General features: G+C 39.3%; 1 protein-coding gene across 1 annotated transcript in view; it reads left to right on the forward strand.

Moving 5' to 3' along the window:
* AFG1L (AFG1 like ATPase) overlaps positions 1 to 26,948 on the forward strand; it is a 226,300-nt gene that overhangs the window by 24,670 nt on the left and 174,682 nt on the right. Inside the window, exon 3 of the mRNA XM_034991745.1 lies at positions 16,142 to 16,365. Coding sequence (XP_034847636.1) covers positions 16,142 to 16,365 — 224 coding nt within the window. The remainder of the gene's footprint in view (positions 1 to 16,141; positions 16,366 to 26,948) is intronic.

A 26,948-nucleotide genomic window follows, 5' to 3' on the forward strand; every position in this document is an offset into this window, starting at 1 on the left:
CTTTTCCCTCTCCCTCTGCCTGCCGCTCCCCCTGATTGTGCTCTCTCTGTCAAATAAATAAAATGTTTAAAAAATATTTAATTTCAAGTACTAGAAAAACTTAAGGATGAAGCAGACCTTTAAAGTAACATTTTTAGAAAAATTTTTTAAGTGATCTCTCCACCCAGCGTGGGACTCAAACCCATGACCCCAAGATCAAGAGTTATATGCTCCATGACTGATCCATCCAGGCGCCCCTAAAATAACATTTCTTAATGGAAAAATGCTTACCTTCTGCTGAATTAGTCTGGTCTACCATTTTGCTTAAGTCTCTAAAGAGCATCTTCAAAATATTCTCAACTATCTACCTACGTGTAAAATTAGAAATCTGTTCCAATTTAAAGCACCAAAGAATACAAAGTTCACATATTCCCTTTGCTATTATCACTCCAGCTCTACAGAAACTGTGTTAATACAATTAAGCTTTATTAGTCAGGGTTCTCTAAAAAAACACAGCAAGTAGAATATATATACATTTAGAAAGAGAAAGAGGTTTATTGTAAGGAATTGGTTCATACGATTATGGAGGCTGATAAGTCCCAACATCTGCAGTCAGCAAGTTGGAGACCAAGAGTCCCAGGAGAGTCAGTGGTGTAATTCCAGTCCAAGTCTGAAGGCCTGTGAACCAGGAGAGCGGATAGTGTAGTTTTAGTTTAAAGACTAGCAGGCTTAACGCTCAGGAAGAGCCTGTATTTCAGTTGGAGAGCAAAGACAGGAGAAAACCAATGTCCCAGCTTAAAGGCAGACAGTAATTCTCTCTGACTCAGGGAGGGTCAGCCTTTGCTTCTATTTAGGCCTTTAGCTGATTGGACGAAGCCCATCCACATTAGGGAGAGCAGTTTGCGTTACTCAGTCTACTGATTCAAATGCTCATCTCATCCAGAAATACCCTCACAGATACATCTAGACTAATGTTTGACTAAATGTATGGGCATCTCATGGTCCAGTCACCTCGACACATAAACTTAACCATCACAACATATATCAAGACTATGATTGTCCTCCACGTATCACCCTTTTCCCTCACGTTCTTAAGATGCTTGTAGCAGTACAGGTATCCCCTTTGACAGATTCAAGTACAAAGGCAGGGGGTACCTGGGGGGGCGCTGCCGGTTAAGCATCTGACTCTTGCTTTCGTGTCAGGTCCTGATCTCAGGGTTGTGTAATTGAGCCCCTCCATTGGGCTCCATGCTCACTGCAGAGTCTGCTTAGGACTGTCTCTCCCTCTCTTTTATACACACCCCCTCCCTGCACTCGCTCACGCATTCTTTCTCTCTGTCCCTCTAATAAATCTTTAAAAAAGCACAAAGGCAGAAATGAATGAGTTCTTGTTCTGGTCTCCTTTTATTTATTTATTTATTTTTATTTTTTATTTTTTTTTTAAAGATTTTATTTATTTATTTGACGCAGAGAGAGAGACAGCTGGAGAGGGAACACAAGCAGGGGGAGTGGGAGAGGGAGAAGCAGGCTTCCCGCGGAGCAGGGAACCCGATGCGGGGCTCGATCCCAGGACCCTGGGATCATGACCTGAGCCGAAGGCAGACGTTTAACGACTGAGCCACCCAGGCGCCCCTCTGGTCTCCTTTTAAAGAGCACTGGGGGAAACTTTGGCAGAAGCTGACTTCCCCCTAGGCATCAGACATCATTGGCTAGGATGGTGATCACCTGCCCAATCTGCCATGGAGAATATTACCATGACTGAGAGTTGACTCCAGAGCCCATCCTGCCTCCCTGCTGTACCTGTTAGGGCAGATGCTTGCTCTGCCACTACCTGACTATTGGAACCCGGACCGGTTACCTACTTAGCCCCTCTCTGCCTCAGTTTCTTCACCTTTAAAGATAATGGTAGTACCTATGTCATAGAGTGGTTGTGAAGATTAAATGAGTTAATGTGTGAAAGTACTTAGAAAAGTACCTGGCACCTAGTAGGTGCTTAGTAAAGGTTAGCAGTTGTTGCTGCTACTATTATTGGCCACATGATCTTGGTCAGTTTACTTAACTTGCAGTGCTAACTCTGGTCAAATTATGGACTTTGAACTAGACTGTTGTTATAGTTTCCTAACTGGTCTCTGCTTCTACTTAAAAAATATATATGTAATAACTTTATTGAGCTATAACTCACATACCGTACAATCCATTCATTTCTGCTTCTATTTTGCATTCCTACCATCTTATTTTCTATAGAAGTAATCTTTTAAAAAATCATGTCATGCTATTGATCAACACCTACTTGTTCTTAATCCTATTTGTAAGTCTACACTGTTTACCATGGTTTATAAGACTCTGAAGGATCTGGTTCTTCCTCTTCTTTCCAACTTCATCTTATGATATACTCTATTTTGTTTATGTAAATTGGCCACATAAACTTATGTTTTCTCCCTCAAAAATGTAAAGCTTATTTCCATTTTCATTTGAGGGTTTTTGCAAGAGCTCTTCTCTACCTGGGGTGTTCTCCCAGATCTTCCTCAGGGCTGACTCCTTTTGGCATTCAGGTGTCAACTTAAATGTCCCTTTCATAGGAAGGCTTTTTCTTACAACTCTTAGGAGTCCCCAGTCATTTCCTAGCATTGTGCTTTTTAAACTTTAATGTGCATATGAAATGCCTAGGTATTTTGTTATACTGCACATTTTGATTCAGACCCCTGGTGTGGGGCCCAAGATTCTGTTTTTCTGTTAAACTCCCTGGGGATGCCCATGCTGTTGTTCAGAGACCCTAGGATATCACTTTTATTTTCATCAGTGTACTGATCACTGTCTGTTCCTTTCTTTAATTTTTTGTTTCTTTTCCCCTTGACTGGAGTGAAGGTTCCACAAGGAAAGGAATTTGTTTTTAGTGTTTTTTTCCACTGATAGTACCTCAGATGTAGTTGGTTTTCAACAAACAGTGAATGAATGAACAAATTTATCCATGGATTTTTTTAGTTATTTGTATAATACGATTATTATGAGGATTAATAAAAATAATTATGTTGTTACTTACCCTAGTCCCTGGCACAAAGTGAGTGCTCAATAAAAATGAGCTGCTATTAATAGATTTTCCTTCTAAAGCTCTAAGTTTTGGCAGTTCTTTAAAACAGTGGTTCTTGACCAGTTTTTGTTCACAAACTTGTTTGAAAATTTGAAGGAGGCTATAGTATGTTTAGAGATCTTGCCTCAGAAAAAATACACAATAACACACATACATACACATAATTTTCTTTTAGTAGGCTCCCAGACCTCTCCTCCCCGACCGCCGCCATGGACCACAAGTTAAGACCTTTTTAAAAAAAGAACTGTGTGTTATATAACAACTTTTGTCAGGGCTATTGGTGACAATTTGCCTTTTTCTAATTTCTTTTATAATTGTGCTGTTCAGTTGCCTTTTCTTTCTGCATTATAGGCTACCTATGTGCCATTAAGACAAGTGTAACTGTGGTTTATTATTTATTAATGTAGTGAGATTAGTTAAGTGGGGCATATTAGCTTGTTGACTGCAGAACTAAAGAAAAATTTTTTTCTTCCAAATTTCTGTCTTAAGATGAAAACTTAAGAATTGGGGGAGAAGAAACCCAACTCTTGCTCAGCTCCGGTCCTTGGGAACACAGTTTGGGCCAAGACACAGACAGGGACAGGAGCCAAAGAGAGGTTCTCCTGTGCAGAGAGCCAGGTACCAGTGAGTATGTTGCAATCCTGGAAGTAATTCTGCAAATTGCACTGTTGAAAAGGAACCGATATTCAACCTACTTTGGGTGAATCCAGCAGAATCTTCCCTCCAAGCACTCAACGCTTCCTCAATGACAAGATTCCGGAACTTGAATGATGTCTTTCCTCTTTCTGAGGACTATTTTGGATCTGACTGGATCAGGATGTGGAAGTGGCTCTGGAAGTGGCTTCCTAACTGAAATTGAATAAGAATACAAACCAGTAGATGAAAACAATGCTTTTTATTACAACTTCAGCCCTCTCAAGGGAAGTCTGCTCTCAGACAACCAGGACTTGGGCCAAGATGGACCAGAAAAGATGGTTTTATTATATAAGAGAGAGGGTTTCCCATCTTGATGCCTGGCAATGCATTCAATATATTTTATGTACCACAGTTAAATAATTAACTTTTGAACAAAAGGTTTTGTGGAAATTTTAAAACATCTGAAAAACAAGTTTAGGTTTTATCTTTTTTTCCCCCCATGAATTCTTAAAGCTTCCTTTACCTATCCCATTGTCCTGGAAAATACCTGTTTCCTTTGTATCATATTCAACCAACATCACTATGAAATTAACTAGACTGCCCATATCTATAAAATTGCTTTAAAGAATAAATTACGCTGTTTTTTAAAAAAAAATGTTTGAGAAGCAAATTGACAGTATTTTGGCAGTGTTTCATATCTCAGTCTTCAGAAACCGGACTCTAATGGTGAATTATAGATATGCCTCAATTCTTTTGAAAAACCCAGATGCAACACAGGGTGAATTTATAGAGTGGGTATTTGACAAGTCCAGTGTAAAATGCGCTAATGTTACCATTGCTTGTAGAGCTGGTGGACATTGTTGAGAAGTATGATTGCTGTTACAATTAGAAACTTAAGACCCAACTAAAGCGCAGTTATGCTTTCAATACTTCATACTGCTTTATTTTTTTCCTGGATATCTGTATATTTTCAAGTGTTACTCTATCAAAGCAGAGCTATAACCAATGAAAAAAATTGGGAGCAATCACTTTCCCTGCTAATAGTGCCCCAGCAGACAAACATGGTGAACATTCCCAAAAACTGTGGCGTTTCTTAGAAGAAGTGGGGCACAGAGTGACAAAAGGGGCAAAGATTCTTTGTATGTCCAGGGAAAGTGGCCTTTGATGTGGAAATGTTGAGGTTTGGAGCAAACAGTCCAGAAAGAATTCTTGAGATGTCTTCTGTGCAAAAAGGTGGTTTTATTAAAGCACAGGGACAGGACCCATGGGCAAAAAGAGCTGCATTGGGGTCGTGAGGAGTGGCCGATTATATACTTTCAAGTTGGGGGTAGGGGTTAGGGATAGTGTAAGTCTCTAAGGAATTTGGAAGTGAGGTTTCCAGGACCTTGAGGCGTCCTTTACTACGGTCTAGTAAAGTCTTAGTCATGAGACCCTTCAAGATGTATATCAGTGGGCCATATGCTTGGAGGATGATTGCTAACATATATCTTGGGGGGTAGAGTTAAAGGAAGTTTCCAAAGGGGTTTTATATGTTAAAGTAGACTTTTAGGATCCTGGAGGTCAGGATAATGTTAAGCTAAGATTGCCTTTTGCCCTTAGCAAAGTATTAACACTAAGGCAGTTGAGTTCCTAGATGAAGGTCACTCTGCCTGTCTCAAGGACTTGTCAGTGGGTTGTAAGTTATAAGGAAATTTAATTTTTTTTCTTCTGCCTTTGTTCCCCACATCAGCCTTATTACAGGAAGCAGAGAGGTTATGGTGGCAGACTAAGCATATTTTCTGGGAAAAAGCTAAAACTACAAAGGAGATGGTGCTGATGCCTGAATGCATTGAGCCCAACTGCAGATCTAGACAGTGCTGGCCATTAAGACATTTTAAACTGGGAGGTGGCAAGAAGAAAAAGGGTCAACTGATCCAGTTCTAAGCCTCATCTCTTGTTTAATATGAAGACAATAAAATCTTGAGGTTATGTTCACTTCCAAAAAAAAAAAAAGGAAATTGAAGTAATCACAAATGCAGTCAAAGGCTGGAGAAATTATTTTTTCTGGGGGTGGGTGTATGTGGATAGAAATAACTGTCAAAATACTATCTAGGAAGTTATAATCATTCAGACAGGAGGACATCTTGACTAAGTCTTGTGGCACATGGGCTATGGAGTTCAGTGGGATCTTCCTAAAACTTATTTAGGAGAAAGTAGTAAAGTAAAGTACAAAATTGAGATAATGCAGGCTTTATGGGCCTTAAAATCTTCCATTTATGTTTGTAGATCAGTGTGTGGATCTTCAGAATGGCATTTTCCCACTGTCCATTTGGAGTACAATAAGACAAATTAATACAAATCAAAATAATATGGCAGCAGCATCCCATAATTTGTGTACACTGATGTAGTAACAGATTTAATTTAGTGCAGCTTTTGAGAAGTCTTTTGTGTTTCAATTTATACAGCTGCTATCCAGGCCTAAGCTGGCCAATCTCTCAGCCTTGAGTGCCTTGTCTGACTGATTCTCTCTCTTTTTTAGACTTTTTTTTTTTTTTCAGTATCAGTTTTAGATTCATAGCAAAATTGAGAGGAAGGTACAGAGATTTCCCATATTCTCCCTACTCCCCCTCCCCCACACATGCATGGATTCCCCTGTTTTCAGTATCCCCCACCAGAGTGGTACATTTGTTAGAACTGATGAACCTATGTGGACTCATTATAATTACCTAAAGTCCATGCTTTACATTTGGGTTCACTCTTGAACTATGGGTATGTATGTATAATGAATGACGTGTATCCATCATTATAGTATCATACAGAGTATTTTCACTACCCTAAAAATCCTCTGTGCTCTGTCTGTTCCCTCCTCCCTGCCTCCCCACCCTTTGTCTACTGCTGATCTTTTTACGATTTCCATAGTTTTGCCCTTTCCAGAATGTCATATAGTTAGAATGTCTGACCTTATAATATGCAGCTTTTTCAAATTGGCTCTTTCACTTAGTTACATGCATTTAAATTTTCTCCATGTGTTTTCATGGCTTGATAGCTCATTTCTTTTTAGTGCTGAATAATATTCCATTGTCTAGATATACCAATTTATTTGTCCATTTGCCTACTGAAGGATGTCTTGATGGCTTTCAAGTTTTGGCTATTATGAATACAGCTCCTGTAAACATCTGAGTACAGGGTTTTTTTGTGGATTTAAGTTTTCAACTCCTTTGGGTAAATACCAGGGAGCATGATTCCTGGATATATAGTAACAGTGTGCTTAGTTTTGTAAGAAACTGCCAAACTGTCTTCCAAAGTGGTTTTACCATTTTACGTTCCCGCCAGGAATGAATGAGAGTTCCTGTTGCTCCACATTCTGGTTGGCATTCTTGGTGCTCTGAATTTTGGCCATTCTAATAGGTGTATAGTGGTATGCCATTATTGTTTTACCTCATGACATACGATATAGAGATTTTTTCATATGCTTCTTTGCCATCTGTATATTTCTTTGCTGAAGTGTCTGTTAAAGTCTTTGGCCCATTTTTAAATTGGATTGTTTGTTATCTTGTTATGAGTTTTAAGAGTTCTTTGTATATTTTGTACAATAGTCCTTTATCAGATGGTCTTTTGCAAATATTTTCTCCCATTCTGTGTCTTGTCTTCTAATGATGCCATGGCATTGGCTTTCACAGAACAAAAGTTTTAAATTTTAATGAAGTCCAGCTTATCAGTTATTTCTTTCACAGATTGTTCTTTTGGTGTTATATCTAAAAAGTCATCACCAAACACAAGATTATGTAGGTTTTCTTCTATATCTTTTATGTTTCTTCTATGTTACCTTCTAGGAGTTTGATAGTTTTGTGTTTTACATTTACAACTGATCCATTTTGAGTTGGAAGGGCGTAAGGTCTTTTACATTTTTCTTCAGATTTCTTCTTTGACCCATATGTTAGAAATGTATTGCTTAATCTCCGTGTATTTTAGAATTTTCCTATTATTTTTCTGCTACTGATTTCTAGTTAAATTCTGTTGTTGTCTAGAGCAGACATTGTATGATTTCTTTTAACTTTGTTAAGATGTGTCTAATGGCCTGGAATGTGGTCTGTTTTGGTGAATGTTCCATGTGAACCTGATAAGAAAGTGTATTCCACTGTTGAATGAAGTATTCTCTAAATGTCAATTATGGCTAGTTGATTGTTAGCGTTGAGTTCAATATGCCGTTACTGATTTTTCTGCCTGCTGGATCTGTCCATTTCTGTTAGGGGGATATTAGAGTCTCCAACTATGATAGTGGATTCATCTATTTCTCTTTATATTTCTGTCAATTTTAGTATCATGTAGTTTAGTTTGATATTCCGTTGTTAGGTGCACATGCATTAAGGATTGATTCTTCTTGGAGAATTGACTCCTTTATCATTATGTAATGCCCTTCTTAATCTCTGATAACTTTTCTTTGAAGTCTTCTGTGTCTGAAATTAATACAGCTCCCATGCTTTCTTTAGTGTTAGCATGTATATTTTTTGCCATCCATTTACTGTTAATCCATATGTCTTTATATATATATATATTTAAAGATTTTATTTATTTATTTGACAGAAAGAGACATAGCGAGAGAGGGAACACAAGCAGGGGGAGTGGGAGAGGGAGAAACAGGCCTTCTGCTGAGCAGAGAGCCTGATGTGGGACTTGACCCCAGGGCCCTGGGACCATGACCTGAGCTGAAGGCAGATGCTTAACGACTGAGCCACCCAGGTGTCCCATGTCTTTATATTTAAAGTGGGTTTCTTGTAGACAACATGTAGTTGGGTCTTATATGTTTTGATCCACTCTGACCATCCCTTTAAATCTTTCTTTTTTTAAAAAGATTTTATTTATTTGACAAAGACACAGCGAGAGAGGGAACACGAGCAGGGCAAGTGGGAGAGAGAGAAGCAGGCTTCTCACCGAGCAGGGAGCCCTATGCGGGTCTCGATCCCAGGACCCTGGGATCATGACCTGAGCTGAAGGCCCACGCTTAACGACTGAGCCACCGAGGCGCCCTCCACTCTGACCATCTCTATCTCTCAATTGGTGCATTTATATCATTGATATTTAAAGTGATTATTGATTTAGTTGGATTAATATCTACTATATTTGTTACTGTTTTCTATTTGTTGCCCTTATTATTCTTGTTTTTGGTTCTCTTTTTCTCTGTTTTGTAGTTTTGAGTATTTTATGATTTCATTTTCTCGCCTTTCTTGGCACGTCGGTTATACTGCTTTTGACTTTTTTCGATATACATTATTTTGAACAAACTGTTATGTGTTAAATCAGTTAAGAATAAGGAAAGTAAAAGTTTTTATTTTACTTTTACTTTCATTTTTTTCTTCTTAGACATTTTTTCTTTATGGATCTGAGTTTCTGACCTGTATTATTTTCATTTTCTCTAAAGAACTTCATTTAACATTTCTTGCAAGGCATGTCTACTGGCAACAAATTAATTTTTTATTTTTCTGAGAAAGTCTTTATTTCTCCTTTATTCTTGAAACGTAATTTTGCAGGATTCAGAATTCTAGTTTGGTAGGTTTTCTTCTCAGTACTTTTAATATTTCACTCTACTGTCTTCTGGCTTGAATGGTTTCTGAGAAGTATAGGTTGGGTGTATTTTTCTTCTGGCTTCTTTAAGGATTTTTTTCTTTCATTCTTTTTTTTTTTTTTAGAGAGATGAGGGGAAGAAGAAAAGGGAGAGCAAGAATCTTAAGCAGGCTCCATTCCCAGCATGGAGTTCTATGTGGGGCTTGATCTCATGACTCTGAGATCATGACCTGAGCTGAAATCAAGAGTCAGACACTTAGGGGCACCTGGGTGGCTCAGTCGTTAAGTGTCTGCCTTTGGCTCAGGTCATGATCCCGGGGTCCTGGGATCGAGCCCCGCATCGGGCTCCTTGCTCAGTGGGAAGCCTGCTTCTCCCTCTCCCATTCCCCCTGCCTGTGTTCCCTCTCTCGCTGTCTCTCTCTCTCAAATAAATAAATAAAATCTTAACAACAACAAAAAAGAGACACTTAACTGACTGAGCCACCCCAGTGCACCAGGATTTTTTCTTTATCCTTGATTTTTCTGTAGTTTAAAAGTTGTATGTCTAGGTGTAATTTTCATGGCATTTATTCTGCTCGGTGTTCTCTGAACTTCCTGGATCTGTGGTTTGGTGTCTGTCATTTATTTGGGAAACTTCTCTGTTATTATTGTTTCCAATATTTTTTCTGTTTCTTTCTCTTTCTTCTTCTTCTGGTATTCCCGTGATGTGTATGCTACACCTTTTGCAGTTGTCCCACAGTCCTTGGATATTGTTTTTTTTGTCCCCCCAGCCTTTCTTTGCCTTAGAGTTCTGAAGAGTTCTACTGATTCATCCTCAAGTGCAGAGATTCTTTCCTCAGCTGTGTCTAGTTTACTAACATGAAAAGCATTCTTAATTTCTGTTAACAGTGTTTTCAATCTCTAGCATTTCTTTTTGGTTCTTTTTTTAGGATTTCCATCTCTCTCCTTATATTGCTCATATGTTCTTCTATGCTGTCTACTTTATACATTAGAGCCCTTAGCATGTTAACCATATATATATATATATATATATATATATATTTATATATTGTTTTAAATTTCTGGTCCTATAATTCCAACATCCCTGCCATGTCTGGTTCTGATGCTTGTTTCATCTCTCCAAATTGTTGTTTGCCTTTTAGTATATCTTGTAATTTTTTCTTGGATGTGATATACCAGGTGAAAGAAACTACTATAAATTGGCCTTTGGTAATATGGTGAGCTATCTGGGGAGAGGAAGTATTTTATGGTTCTATAATTAGGTCTCCATGTTTTAGGGAGCCTACGTGTCTGGATTATGAGCTTCAGAAATGTTTTTTCTTCCCTCTTAGGTGGGAGAGGATGGTTGAGTGGGCTGGAGTTGAGTATTTTCCTTCTCCCACATGGAAGGCTAGAGTTGAGTGGAGTTGGGTATTTTCCTTTCCCCCAGGTCATTTAGGCTCTGCTAATACCTAGCAGGTTAGGTTCCTTAACTAGCTTCCCCCAAGGACAGGCCTTGTTAGGAATAACAAAGTGTTCTGGTGTATTTTTAAATGGTTTCTTGGGGTACCTGGCTGGCTCAGTTGGTGGAGTGTGTGGCTCTTGATCTCAGGGTTGTGAGTTTGAGTCCCACACTGGGTGTGGAGATTACTTAAAAATAAAATCTTAGGGACTCCTGGGTGGCTCAGTCCATTAAGTGTCTGCCTTCAGCTAAGGTCATGATCTCAGGGTCCTGAGATCGAGTCCTGCATCAGGCTCTTTGTTCAGCGGGGAGCCTGCTTCTGCCTCTGCCTGATGCTCCCCCTGCTTGTGCTCTCTCTTTCTCAGACATATAAATAAATAAAATCTTTATTAAAAAAACAAAAATCTTTAAAAAAAAAAAAAAGGTTTCTTTTCATTCCACATGCCAGAAGCATAAGGGGATTTTCCCTATATTAACACTAAGAACTTGGTTGAACTCCTGTAGGAAAATTCAGAAAAGTGTGAGGGCCCCTCTATGACTGGATACCCCTGGAGTTTTTAACTCTGAGTTGTCCATATTGAGCTTCCAGCAATTTGTCAACTAAGTTTAGGTTTTCCTGTCTGGTTTTGACTTGTGAGTCTCTGCTCTTATAAGCCATTATTTTCTGTATTTGCCTATCTTTCTCTTTAATAATGGGGGCAGTGGTTTGCCTTGCATCCTCCCTTGTCTTATGGATCTGAGAAGAGATGTTGGCTTTTCAGTCTGTTCAGCTTTTTCGTGGTTAGGATGGGGTGGCAACTTTCAGACTTCTTACATGTGGAACTGGATAACCGCTGTTTCCCTTTTTATGTCTGCTGACTAGCTCAAGTGATGTCTTCAGTGTGCCTTGGTTTTCTTTTTTAAAAAATGCAAATGAAGTATATACTACTAAATAAAGATCTTAGGCTAGTAAAAAATTAAAGTAGAAGCAAATAGCGTTAAGCCTCTCTAAAGGCAGATGCCAAGAGAAACAATGTACTTTCCCCGCAGTCCTGATCTTTCCAATGACTAATTTTAAAAATTAGATATTTGATGATTGTAAAAAGGAATATGAAGACTGAGGAGTAGCTTCTGGGTTTGGCAACAATAGGTCTTGGGTGGACTTGGCAGAAGCTATCTCAGTAGAAGCTTGACCACAGTGGGTTGAGAATTGAGCAGGATGTGAGGGAGTCGCCAGAAAAAATAAAGGTAACTTTTTCAAGTGGTTTGGCTCTGAAGGAAAGGAGGTAGAGCAGATGTCTCATGACTGTGGGTCAAGGAGGTTTTGTTATTATAATTTTAAGATAGGAAAGGGTTGAGCTGGTATGAAAAAGTGGATAGAGAGGGGAAGGTTGATGATATAATACAGGGCTGGTTAGTGAAGAGAATGACATCTCTGGAAAGGTAGGAACGGAGGAGATTCAAGATTATTTTTAATAAGCACCAGTTATGTACCAGGCACGGTTCACTGGGGAATACAGCATTGAACAAAGCAGATAAAAATTCCTGTCCTCAGAGAGCATATACTCTGGGGAAAACAAACATCTACTCTGGTGGGGATAGACAGAAAACAAAAAGGTAAATAAGTATAATATATGGCATTTAATATAACTAAATCTAGTGGTTCTTGGCACATATATATGTCATATATATATGTGTATATATATAGTAAAATATATATTAAAAATACCAGAGTATATAATACATAGTTGTTTTTTTTTTTTTTTAACCATTTCATACTGTTACTAAATCTCTTATTTCATGAAGTTTTTCAGTTGCATATATGTGTGTGAATATTTGGTTCACGATATTCAGGAGGGTTCCAAAATTTGAAAGCCACTGATTAGAGGACAAGAAGGCATTAATATCCTTGTTGGAATGAGCAATAACACCAGGGCTAAGGAAAGAGAAAATGATGGGGTAAATACAGGTGAATTTGGATGTTTGGTGGTAGGGAGCTGAGGGACTTTGAAGGATGGTAAGATTTTGTGAGGGAGAAATTAGGCTGGCAGAGATTGGAAGAGGAGGATGTCCAAGTCAGGGAGTCTATGAACAAAGAAAGGCATGACCATGAAGTGAAGTAACTGAAAGTGTTTCAGACACAGTAAGTAATCCACTTGACTAGAAGGCAGTTCACATTATTGAGTCTACCTTTGCATTTTCCATTCTAACTAGCTTCATGACATTTCTGCTATTGCCCATCCTAATTTGGGCCTTGATTATTTCCCACTTAGAATAGTTTCATAAGCAGTTTCTCTGTATCCAAATTCATTTTACTTGCTAAGGCCAGTTAATCTTGATACATTACTACTGCAATTTTTCCCCTCCACCCCCACTTAAAATAATAATTAAAAAACCTCTGATATTCTCTATTACCCCATTACACATTACATGTGGTAGACAATCATTTTTTGTATATGTGACTGCTTTTTGGAGAGTAGAGGGAGAGTCGTCTGGAAATGCAGGCTGGGGCCCTATTACAAATTTCTTAAACCCTAGAATGAGGACACTCTTTTTGGAGATCCCCAAAACTACCTCCAGGTTTGATGATTTGCTAGGAGGATTCACAAGACAGCATATAGTTGTACTCATGGCTATGGTTTATTACATCAAAAGGATATAAACACAGTCAGCCAAAGGGAAAGGCCTGTGGGGCAAGGTCTGGAAGAAATTAGGTGCAAGCTTCCAAGAGTCTTCTCCTAGTGGAGTCACATAAGAAATACTTAATTTCTCCAGCAATGAACTGTGGCAACAGATGTGAAATGTTGTCTATTAGGGAAGCTCATTAGAGACTCAATGCCTAGGGTGGTGGGGGGTCGTGGTGGGTACATAGCTACTCTGCATAGCATGTACCAAAATTCTGGCCACGTAGAAGGAAACTAGGTGTTCAGCATAAACCACATAGCTTGTACATGGTACAAACAGTTTAGGCACAGTAAGTCACCCTTTCCATTTCTGGGAATGGTGGGGACCCTCTTGGAATCCAAGTTCTCAGCCAAGAGCCCACCTTGCAAGCAGACCTTTCTGAGGACAGTAATCTCAGGCCTGCTGTGCTCACTCTTTTCTGGACACTGTACTTAACGTGCTTCTATCAAGTGAAAAAGTGGCTTCAGGGGCTTCTTTGGAAATGGGGGTGGTATAGTTATAGAAATGAGGGAGATGTGAAGAGGGTGGGACTTTGTGCCCCCTCTCCCATTTTTCTCTTCCATAAATTTAGGATTGCATGGAAGGTTTTATATGTAAAAAAAAAAAAAAAAGTGCTGCTGTTAAAATTATGTTTGATGTTTGAAAACCACTCCTTTAAACAATGAGATGAATTTTAAGAAAAATATTAATAAAATCACAGTTGGGATTTTAGCAAGATCATCTCTGTAGTTGATGGGAAGTATTTTCCAGATTGTGGTAGTGGTAAATTTGGGGCAGTGGAGGTGATCAGAGGCAGGGACGCCAAGCCAGAGATCATGAGAGCCCCAGGTAGCGTGGTAGCATGAGGAAGAGTGGGAGGGGATGGATTAGAGTATTTGCTCTACAAAGTGAGTAGTATTGTGATGGATGATTGGCTGAGGACCTGGTTGAAGAGTGAGATAGAAGTTTATTTTTTTACATAAAAATCCGGTAGGTGGCCCAGGGCTGGTTCGGCAGCTCAGCAATGTTGGAGAACTTTGCTCTGCTTTGTTCAGCATTCTGTGGGCCTCGCCTTGCCAGGTTGGCTCTTCCAGCTGCAGGTATCACACTTACATTCCAGTTAGAAGAAGGGGAGGGAGGGGAGGAGGGCATGCCTTTCTCTTTAAGGGCATGTAGCAGAGCTGCACAGGTTTCTGCTCACATCCCATTGGTTAGAACTGGTCATATGGCTGTGCCTGGCTGCTTGAGAGGCCAGAAATGGATTATTTAACTGGGCAGCCTAGTACCCAGCTAAAACTTCTATTCAGACAGGAAGAATAGCTATTAGAAGACAGCCCTAAAAAAAAAAGAAGACAGCCCTGCCCTCTCCCCAACACTCATGGCTTATTTAGGATTTTCTTTCCTTTCTTGGGAAAAAGATGGAAATACTATTGACTCTTAATTTTTTCCCCAGGGTATGTAATTTTTATATTACTGAAACAAAGGAAACATGGTATTCAATGAAACAGTGATAATGCTGGCAATGTATCTTTGCAAAATCTTTGACTCAAAGAAGGGCACCAGCCCTGTCCAAAAAATGTGCCAGTTTGCTGCTATTTATTGCTTCTAAAAAATACAGAGAAAGATAGTAATATTGTAATAACTCTGTATGGTGACAGGTGGTAACTACACTTACTGTGGTGAGAATTGTGTAAGGTATAGAATTGCTGAGTCACTGTGTTGTCCCCTCGAAACTAATATAACATTGTATATCAATTATACTTCTATAAAAGATGAACCGTGAGAGACTATGGACTCTGAGAGACAAACAGGGTTTTAGAGGGGAGGGGGGAGGGGGGATTGGTTAGCCCGGTGATGGGTATTAAGAAGGGCACGTACTGCATGGAGCACTGGGTGTTATACGAAAACAATGGATTGTGGATCACCACATCAAAAACTAATGATGTATGATGACTAACATAAAATAATAAAATTAAAAAAAATAAAAAATATATATATAAAAGAATAAATAAAATAAAAATAGAACAGAAGTTACTTGCTCATTGCACCTGGCCCAGATAAGGAATAGTTATGATTGATCTTGCCATGGCCAATCATTTCTCTCCCAGGAGAGGCTAAAAAAGGATCAGAAAACCTTACTGCTTTGCAACAGACACTCTGTTGTGTTTCAACTCTTTGTGTTCAACTTAAAAGTTATGGAAAAGGAAAGGAATCTTACAAGCATTGAAATCAGTGTTGTAATATCTGAATGCTATGTGGTTTGGATAGGGAATAAGGGGGCAGTAGAAAACCCTTTGTGACTAATCTCTGTCTCTGCCTTGGTACTCAAAAACCAGAATTAGACTTACCTCAAAGGTGCCAGCCCTGCTGTGGGGAAGGATCTGATGAATCCAGGTGGCCCATTTAATGGAGTGGAGGCAAAGCAGAGACTCTATGGCAGGTTAGGTTTTCTAGAAGAGGAGTTACAATGATAGCTTATGGGTTTGGGGTTTACTCTCTTTTGTTAAAATGAGATGATTATATTCATTGAACAAAATGTGTTTTATCTTTTTATTATTTTTAAGTAGGCTCCACGCCCAAGGTGGGGCTTAAACTCATGACCCTGAGATCAAGAGTCTCACACTCCACTAACTGGGCCAGCCAGGTGCCCCAAAATGTGTTTTATTTTTATCAAAATGAGATTTACAATAACTGTTCACATATATATACTTTTACCTGAAAGGTTTTAATGTGATCATTAAGAAACATGTGGAGTACTACGAAATATCTTCATTTAAGGAACTCTAAAATTTTATATATATTTTTGTTTATAGCCTATACAGTTCAGACCCCTGAGATTACATCTCCAACTGCGGCTACAGAGGTTTATTCAAAAGCTTTGGCTGTTTGCCATGGACCACTGGACCACTATGACTTTCTGATTAACACTCATGAGCTAAAGAATGATGAGAATCAAAGAAGAGTCATACAGTGTTTGCAGAAATTACATGAGGACCTTAAAGGATACAGTATAGAGGCAGGAGGCCTTTTTTCAAAGGTGAGTTTTGTGTGATATTAAAGATGGAATAGTTAAAAGTAAGCATTTTATAAAATGGATTAAATGCAGTTGGTACAATCATGAAACTGCTTGAAATTCCTCACCAGTTCCTTTTTTTTTTTTTTTTTAAGATTTTATTTATTTATTAGAGCATGAGTAGGTGGGAGAGGGAGAGGCAGAGGGAGAAGCAGACTCCCCGCTGAGCAGGGAGCCCGATGTGGAGCTCCATCCCAGGACCCTGAGATCATAACCTGAGCCGAAGGCAGATGCTTAACCAACTGAGCCACCCAGGTGTCCCTCTCACGAGTTCCTTTAAAGAAGCTCTGTTGGATCCCTATTCCTGACCTCTTGATGCTCCATAGCTTTCTTTTACCTTTGGGGGGATTCAAATAGCTTCATATTTAGGTAATGATTGATGCTATCTAGTCTGAATGGAAATTGGACAATTTAAAAATTTCCCCTCCCTCTAGCTCAGGCCTGTCCCAGGATCAGCAGTGCAGAAGGTGGAGTGATTTGTTCTTCCCCTCTCCCTCCTCCTCCTGTGTCTGCTTGCCTGGCTTCTCTGGGGTCAGGATGAGAAGATGGAAATTAGAGCAAAACAGCAAAGTCTTAAGTGAACAGTTAAGGGCCTTTTGTGTGGTAGACACTGATATGCTAGTGCTTTGTTGAAGGGGCACACTGGTGTGTTCTTTTGGACTCCCCTGGGGACCTCCCCACTGCTCCACTTTTGGACCTCTTATGACTCTGGTAGAACACCTTGCTTGCACCACTGCATTCTGCCGGTCCCCCTTGCCCTTGCACTTAACCTTCTTGGGTGGGCTCCTGTCAGGACAGCTCTACCCAGTGCGCCTTTTATGGTGTCTACTTAGGCCACAAGAAGCATAACATCTCCTTTCTCCAATCCCTACTCCAGCTTCAGTCAGCCTCCTGGAGACCTGTGGCAAGTTCTTCCAGGGACATTTCCATAGCCTGCTTTGGTTACTGCCTGTGGGATTTCCTCACCTAAACAAGCATCCCGCTGGAGAGGGGGATGCCCATCTCGTCATACACTCAATCCTAATCTCTTTGGACGCTTCCCTTGGGAGCCACCTGCTTTTGGCATGAGGTTTATCTGGGGGAGATGCCACAACATTCCTTACTTACCTAACAGCATTCTATCTTGATCGCTTTCTTCAGTTCCACTTTTTTTTAGGGCTGTTTTTGCTTCTTTTTTTTTCTTACAGTACTTCCTGCATAGATGTGACTAATACCTCTTTTTAGAATGGAGGGGAACTTGTTTCTCCTGTCCTTAGCTTTGAGCTTTTGCTGAAATTTTGAGAAAACAGGAAAACTCCCATTCCTTATCCCATTATAGAAGCCATGGCCATCAGTAGTGTTCTCTTCAAATTATGAGGGATATTAATAGTAAGAAAAGTTGGAATATGGTTCAACCAAAGAAACTAGTTTTCCTTTAATTGGCCAACCATCCTCCCCCACGTACAAATGTTCTATTATTAGGAGGTCTTTAGAGGAAAGGTAATATATAACATATGTTAGTAGTGCTTGATTTAAAAACTCTAATCGAAGTAATTTTACTTTTCAAAAAGCACTTTAGATTATACTTACAGAGTTTTATTTTTATCGAAAGAAAAATGCTGTCATCGCATTAACATCTTTTAGTTAAATGGACTAGGGATTCATTTAGATTACGGAAAGAAAGAGAGATTTAGAATAAGACTACATATGCAAATAACAGTGAAGGGCATCTCTGTTACACAGACAGGCCTCCCAGAGCCAGAGCCTGAGGCTTTGCATCAGTGGTTTTGAAAGTGTTGATGACTTGACTGGCAGGAGGCACAGGTACCTGCCGATTCTTGCTCCAGTGCTCTGCCATTCATGTAATTTGCTTACTCTGGTCTTCCTTCCCCCACGTCTGTTTCCACTTCAGTTTGTCCTGCCAATTTATTAATTCTCTTCCTGTATCTGTGGTTTAAATTCCTCAGTAAGAATCTGATAGGAAACCCAATCATGTTATCCCTGTTTGAGCAGAGCTTCCATACCAGGTTTTTTGGAGGGCACTAGCCAGTGTAAAGATCTGATCTCTGCCTAAGGTACCATCCAGGGCTCCCATGATTCTGCTGGTTCCCTCAGAAGTAGACTGTGACTGTGGTGGCCACTGTGATTGGCCGGCCCAGTGTAATGGTTATAGGAACTAATAAGGAATTATCCCTTTTGATGGCCAGCCTTTCTTCATCTTCCAGTATTTCCAAAAGTTTATAGGCGAGTAAAGAACTAAAAAGTTTGGAAAACGTAGACTGCTTATGTACTGCGTACCTAATTATAGTTTGTAATACAGATGGTCTTCCAAATAAAATACTGGCTTGGTTATATGTCATAGACAGCAAGCAGGATGTTTCACTTAACTGGGTTTTTGGTTATCAGAATGCAATTGCTTTCATGAATTTTCTATTTTGTTCTCTTTGTAGTCCTTTCCCTTTTAGAAATACAGTCCTTTTTTTCCCCCTCCTCCCCACTCTGTATCATCCCTAGGGCTCATCTTACTGTGATTGGTGAACTTACATCCAGTGAAAAGTATCCTTTAATCATTAATGTATCTGGTTGCCAATTCAACAACATTTTTTTTTTCTCTTAAGTAATTATTTGGCTCTTCTCAGGGGTATTCTCCCACACTTCCTCCTTTGATTTCTGAACTGGCAGTGATGGGTCTGCCTGGTAAATTGACAGTTATTTAGCAGTAAGTAAATGTAATATTTACTACCTAGAGTCCCTAGTTTTAATGTGTAGCTGTAATCTTATGTAAGTAAGAGATTTGACCTCTCAGGTAGTTTTATTTTATTTTTTTATTTTTTATTTTTTTTTAAAGATTTTATTTATTTATTTGACAGAGAGATAGAGAGAGAGCACAAGTAGGCAAGAGAGTGAGGGAGAAGCAGACTCTCCACTGAGCAGGGAGCCCGACGCGGGGCTCGATCCCAGGAACCTGGGATCATGACCTGAGCCGAAGGCAGCCGCTCAACCGACTGAGCCACCCAGGCGCCCCTCTCTCAGGTAGTTTTAAATGTGTCTAATGAAAGCTTGTATTTGTTTAATCCTAATGCATATGTGAATAAGTCTTTTGTAGATAGATCAGCATTTCTTTGTGGTAGTATTTGTCCTGTAGTTTCTTAAGCTTGCCAAATCTTCAACATTGAAAAAGACCCAAACATCTAATGTAATCTGAGTAAAACATATATAAAAGCTTTAGTTTTTGTTTACTTCTTTGTTTTTTAAGGAGATGGACAAAGGGGTCCTTTGGGCAGTCTGACCTGTTTGCCCTCAGACCTTCAGACCACACCAGGGAGCCACCCTGGCTGGAGACCTTCAGTTGTCTGAGGAGTACTTGGGTTAGACTGCTGGAAGCCCGAAGAGAGAAAGGAGAGGGAAGGAAGAATCCCTTCCAAGGGCAAGAGGGGAAATCCCTCACCATTTTGGGCAAGGGCAGTCTAGCTGGTTCCCCCCTGGGGCTTTGGATCCTCATCTAGGAGTAACCTCGGCCAGGAGGTGGGGGCACCAAATGTGGTGTCTCTCCCGATCAGGTGGAAACCGGCAGTGTGGGCGGTGAAAGAAGTCACCTGAGGCAGAACAAAGGAGACAGAAGTTTATTGAAAACACCGCAAGGGAGTGGTGGGCAGCATAGCAAAGCAGAGACTGTCTGCCTAAAAGCTTTAGTTTTTGAAGATTGAAAAAATGCCACAGACTTATTTCTTTCTTTTTTTTTTTTTTCAAGTTTTTATTTAAATTCCAGTTAGTTAACATACAGTGTAATACTAGTTTCAGGTGTAGAATTTAGTGATTCAATACTTACATGCAATATCTGGTGTTCATCACAGCACTTGCCCTCCTTTTTTTTTTTTTTTTTTAAGATTTTATTTATTTATTTGTTAGAGAGAGTACACAAGCAGGGGGAACAGCAGGCAGAGGGAGAGGCAGGCTCCCCCCTGAGTAGGGAGCCTGATGCAGGACTCAATCCCAGGACCCTGGGATCATGACCTGAGCCGAAGGCAGATGCTTAACCGACTGAGCCACCCAGGTGTCTCAACACATGCCTTCCTTAATCCTCATCTCCTATTTAATGCATCACCCTCTCCCTACCCTCTGGTAACTATCAGTTGTTCTCTATAGCTAAGAGCCTTTTTCTTGGTTTGCCTCTTTTTTTTCCCCCCTATGTTCTTTTGTTTCTTAAATTCCACATATGAGTGAAATCATATGGTATTTGTCTTTCTCTGACTTATTTTGCTTAGCATTATACTCTCTAGTTCCATCCACCTCATTGCAAATGGCAAGATTTCATTATTTTTTTATGGCTGAGTGACATTCCAGTGTGTGTGTGTGTGTGTGTGTGTGTGTATGTGTGTACATACCACTGTTCTTTACCTGTTCATCAGTCCATGGACATTTGGACTCTTTCCATAATTTGGCTATTCTTGATAATATTGCTGTAGACATCAGGGTGCATGTATCCCTTTGGATTAGTATTGTTGGGTAAATACCTAATAGTGCTATTGCTGGATCATAAGGTAGTTCTGTTTTTAACTTTTTGAGGAACCTCTATACTGTTTTTCAGAATGGCTGCACCAGTTTGCATTCCCACCCACAGTACAAGAGGGTTCCCCTTTCTCCACATCCTCACCAACACCTTTTGTTTCCTGTGTTGTTAATTTTAGCCATTCTGACAGGTTTGAGGGTACTATCTCATTGTAGTGTTGATTTGTATTTCCCTGATGATGAGTGATGTTGAGCATCTTTTCATGTGTCTGTTGGCCATTTGGATGTCTTCTTTGGAAAAATGTCTGTTCATGTCTTCTGCCCATTTTTTTTAAACTGTATTATTTTGTATTTTGGGTGTTGTTTGGTAAGTTCTTAATATATTTTGAATACCAACCCTTTATTGGATATATCATTTGCAAATATCTTCTCCCATTCTGTAGGTTGCCTTTTAGTTTTGTTGATTGTTTCCTTAACTGTGCAGAAGCTTTTTATTTTGATGAAGTCCCAATAGTGTATTTTTGCTTTTGTTTCCTTTACCTTAGGAGACCTGTCTAGAAAGAAGTTGCTACGGCTATTGTCAAAGAGGTTACTGCCTGTGTTCTCCTCTAGGATTTTAATGGCTTCCTGTCTCACATTTAGGTCTTTCATCCATTTTGAATTTATTTTTGTTTATGGTGTAAGAAAGTGGTCCAGTTTCATTCTTTTGCATGTAACTGTCCAGTTTTCCCAAAACCATTTGTTGAAGAGACTGTCTTTAGGAGAGACTGGATATTCTTTCCTGCTTTGTCAAAGATTAATTGACCATATAGTTGTGAGACCTATTTCTTCTAAAAATAAACACTGATATGCCAAGTATCAGAGAAGGAAAACTTGGGCTACTAGTTTTTGGTTTTTTTTTTTAGTGAAAGCAGAACTTTATTTGTAGGTTTGTTGATTTGGGAAAGTAAGATTTATGATTTTATTTTTTCTCTAAGCTTATTGAGAAATTATAATTCAAGGGATACAATGTGATAATTTGATACTCATGTATTACAAAATGATTACCATAATAAGGTTAGTTAATATCTCTATCCCCTCACATAATTACCATTTTTTTTGTGGTGAAAACATTTAAGATCTACTGTCTTAACTACTTTTGAGTATATAATACAGTATTTTAAAAAATTTTTATTTAAATTCAATTTAATTAACATATAGTGTATTAGTTTCAGAAGTAGAATTTAGAGATTCATCAGTTGCATATAACACCCAGTGCTCATTCCATCAAGTGCCCTCCTTAATGCCCATCACCCAGTTACCCCATACTCCTACCCCACTCCCCTCCAGCAACCCTCAGTTTGTTTCCTATGATTAAGAGTCTCTTGAGGAGGAGCAAGATGGCGGAGGAGTAGGAGACCTAAATTTCGTCTGGTCCCAGGAATTCAGCTAGATAGGTATCAAACCATTCTGAACACCTATGAACTCAACAGGAGATCGAAGAAAAGAATAGCAGCAGCTCTCTGAACAGAAAAGTGACCACTTTCTGGAAGAGTCATATTCTATCCCTTCGTAGTAATTAACCTTATTTTTGGTATATATATAAGTTGTTCTCTCTTTAAAATTTTGGGATACAGTTGCTTCTAACAGACCAAAATATACCCTAAATCTCTAGTGTATGGCTTTGTTCTAGTCTCCTGCCTGATCACATTCTTTACCCCCCCTTTTTTTAATTTCTCTTCTTTCTTTTTTCAACCAGCTTCTTACCATATCAATTCCTTTTATAAAATCTTTTATAATTTTCATCTTTACAGTCATATTCCATCCCTTCATTGTATTTACCCTTATTTTTGTACATATATAGGTTTTTCTTTCTTTAAAATTTTGGGAGGCACTTTCTTCTAACAGACCAAAATATGCCCAAAATCTAGTGTGTGGCGCTGATCTATTCACCAGCTTGATCATATTTAATCATATTCTTTTTTTTAATCTTTTTCTTTTTTTTCCTTTTTTCTTTCTTTCCCTTTCCTTTCCCCTGGTTTCAGGTCTCTTCTGATTTGTTTAGTGTATATTTTTCTGGGGTCATTGTTACCCTATTAGCATTTTGTTCTCTCATTCATCTATTCTCCTCTGGACAAAATGACAAGACAGAAAAAATCACCTCAAAAAAAAAAGAACAAGAGGCAGTACCGACTGCCAGGGACCTAATCAATATGGACATTAGTAAGATGTCGGAACTAGAGTTCAGAATGATGATTATAAAGATACTAGCTGGGCTTGAAAAAAGCATGGAAGATACTAGAGAAACCCTTTCCGGAGAAATAAAAGAACTAAAATCTAACCAAGTCAAAATCAAAAAGGCTATTAATGAGGTGCAATAAAAAATGGAGGCTCTAACTGCTAGGATAAATGAGGCAGAAGAGAGAATTAGTGATAAAGAAGACCAAATGTTGGAAAATAAAGAAGCTGAGAAAAAGAGAGATAAACAACTAGTGGATCACAAGGGCAGAATTCGAGAGATAAGTGATACCATAAGACAAAACAGTATTAGAATAATTGGGATCCCAGAAGAAGAAGAAAGAGAGAGGGGGGGCAGAAAGTATATTGGAGCAAATTATAGCAGAGAACTTCCCTAATTTGGGGAAGGAAACAAGCATCAAAATCCAGGAGGCACAGAGAACCCCCCTCAAAATCAGTAAAAATAGGTCAACACCCCAACATCTAATAGTAAAACTTACGAGTCTCAGAGACAAAGAGAAAATCCTGAAAGCAGCTCGGGACAAGAGGTCTGTAACCTACAATGGTAGAAACATTAGACTGGCAACAGACCTATCCACAGAGACCTGGTGGGCCAGAAAGGACTGGCATGATATATTCAGAGCACTAAATGAGAAAAATATGCAGCCAAGAATACTATATCCAGCTGGGCTGTCATTGAAAATAGAAGGAGAGATAAAAAGCTTCCAGGACAAACAAAAACTAAAGGAATTTGCAAACACAAACCCAGCCCTACAAGAAATATTGAAAGGGGTCGTCTAAGCAAAGAGAGAGCCTAAAAGTAACATAGACCAGAAGGAAACAGAGACAGTATACAGTAACAGTCACCTTATAGGCAATACAGTGGCACTAAATTCATATCTTTCAATAGTTATCCTGAATGTAAATGGGCCAAATGCCCCAATCAAAAGACACAGGGTATCAGATTAGATAAAAAAACAAGCCCCACTGATATGCTGTCTGCGATAGACTCATTTTAGACCCAAAGACACCTCCAGATTGAAAGTGAGGGGGTGGAAAACCATTTACCATGCTAATGGACAGCAAAAGAAAGCTGGGGTGGCAATCCTTATATCAGACAAATTAGATTTTAAACCAAAGACTATAATAAGAGATAAGGAAGGACACTATATCATACTTAAAGGGTCTATCCAACAAGAAGATCTAACAATTGTAAATATCTATGCCCCTAACATGGGAGCAGCCAATTATATAAGCCAATTAATAACAAAAGCAAAGAAACACATCGACAACAATACAATAATAGTAGGGGACTTTAACAACACCCTCACTGAAATGGACAGATCATCTAAGCAAAAGATCAGCAGGGAAATAAATACTTTTTTTTTTAAAGATTTTATTTATTTATTTGAGAGAGAGAATGAGAGAGAGAGCAGGAGAGGGGGGAAGGTCAGAGGGAGAAGCAGACTCCCCACTGAGCAGGGGCCTGATGTGGGACTCGATCCTGGGACTCCAGGATCATAACCTGAGCCGAAGGCAGTCGCTTAACCAACTGAGCCACCCAGGCACCTGGAAATAAAGACTTTAAATCTTTTTTTTTTTTTAAAGGTTTTATTTATTTATCTGAGAGAGAGAATGGGAGACAGAGAGCATGAGAGGGGGAGGAGGGTCAGAGGGAGAAGCAGACTCCCTGCTGAGCTGGGAGCCCGATGTGGGACTTGATCCCGGGATTCCAGGATCATGACCTGAGCCAAAGGCAGTCGCTTAACCAACTGAGCCACCCAGGTGCCCCTGGAAATAAAGACTTTAAATGACACACTGGACCAAATGGACTTCACAGATATATTCAGAACATTCCATCCCAAAGCAACAGAATACACATTCTTCTCTAGTTCCCATGGAACATTCTCCAGAATAGATCACATCCTAGGTCACAAATCAGGTCTCAATCAGTACCAAAAGATTGGGATCATTCCCTGCATATTTTTGGACCACAATGCTTTGAAACTAGAACTCAATCACAAGAGGAAAGTCAGAAAGAACTCAAATACATGGAGGCTAAAGAGCATCCTACTAAAGAATGAATGGGTCAACCAGGAAATTAAAGATTTAAAAAAATTCATGGAAACCAATGAAAATGAAAACACAACTGTTCAGAATCTTTGGGATGCAGCAAAGGCAGTCCTAAGAGGAAAGTACATAGCAATAGAAGCCTTTCTCAAGAAACAAGAAAGGTCTCAAATATACAACCTAACCCTACACCTAAAGGAGCTGTAGAAAGAACAGCAAATAAAGCCTAAACCCAGCAGGAGAAGAGAAATAATAAAGATCAGAGCAGAAATCAATGCAATAGAAACCAAAAGAACAGTAGAACAGATTAACGAAACTAGGAGCTGGTTCTTTGAAAGAATGAATAAGATTGGTAAACCCCTGGCCAGACTTATCAAAAAGAAGAGAGAAATGACCCAAATAAATGAAATCATGAATGAAAGAGGAGAGATCACAACCAACACCAAAGAAATACAAACAATTATAAGAACATATTACGAGCAACTATATACCAGGAAATTAGATAATCTGGAAGCAATGGATGCATTCCCAGAGATGTATCAACTACCAAAACTGAACCAGGAAGAAATAGAAAACCTGAACAGACCTATAACCACTAAGGAAATTGAAGCAGTCATAAAAAATCTCCCAACAAACAAGAGCCCAGGGCAAAATGGCTTCCCAGGGGAATTCTACCAAACATTTAAAGAAGAACTAATACCTATTCTTCTGAAACTGTTCCAAAAAATGGAAATGGTAGGAAAACTTCCAAACTCATTTTATGAGGCCAGCATTACCTTGATCCCAAAAATCAGACAAAGACCTCATCAAAAAGGAGAATTACAGGCCAATATCCCTGATGAACATGGATGCAAAAATTCTCACCAAAATACTAGCCAGTAGGATCCAGCAGTACGTTAAAAGGATTATTCACCACAGCCAAGTGGGATTTATTCCTGGGCTGCAAGGTTGGTTCAACATCTGCAAATCAATCAATGTGATGCAATACATTAATAAAAGAAAGAACAAGAACCATATGATCCTCTCAATAGATGCATAAAAAGCATTTGACAAAGTACAGCATCCTTTCTTGATCAAAACTCTTAAGAGTATAGGGGCGCCTGGGTGGCTCAGTTGGTTAAGCAGCTGCCTTCGGCTCAGGTCATGATCCCAGGGTCCTGGGATCAAGCCCCGCATCGGGCTCCCTGCTCGGCGGGGAGCCTGCTACTCCCTCTCCCTCTGCCTGCCTCTCTGCCTACTTGTTGTCTCTCTCTATCTCTCTGTCAAATAAATAAATAAAATCTTAAAAAAAAAAAAACTCTTAAGAGTATAGGGATAGAGGGTACATACCTCAATATCATAAAAGCCATCTATGAAAAACCCACAGCGAATATCATTCTCAATGGGGAAAAACTGAGAGCTTTCCCCCTAAGGTCAGGAACACAGCAGGGACGTCCATTATCACCACTGCTATTCAATATAGTACTAGAAGTCCTAGCCTCAGCTATCAGACAACAGAAAGAAATAAAAGGCATCTGAATTGTCAAAGAGAAGTCAAACTCTCACTCTTTGCAGATGATATGATACTTTATGTGGAAAACCCAAAAGACTCCACCCCAAAACTGCTAGAACTCATACAGGAATTCAGTAAAGTGGCAGGATATAAAATCAATGCACAGAAGTCAGTGGCATTTCTATACACCAACAACAAGACAGAAGAAAGAAAAATTAAAGAGTTGATCCCATTTACAATTGCACCCAAAACCATAAGATACCTAGGAATAAATCTAACC

This window comes from Mirounga leonina, unplaced genomic scaffold, assembly GCF_011800145.1.
Source record: "Mirounga leonina isolate KUSES-001 unplaced genomic scaffold, KU_Mleo_1.0 Mir_53, whole genome shotgun sequence".
NCBI classification, from domain to species: Eukaryota; Metazoa; Chordata; class Mammalia; order Carnivora; family Phocidae; genus Mirounga; species Mirounga leonina.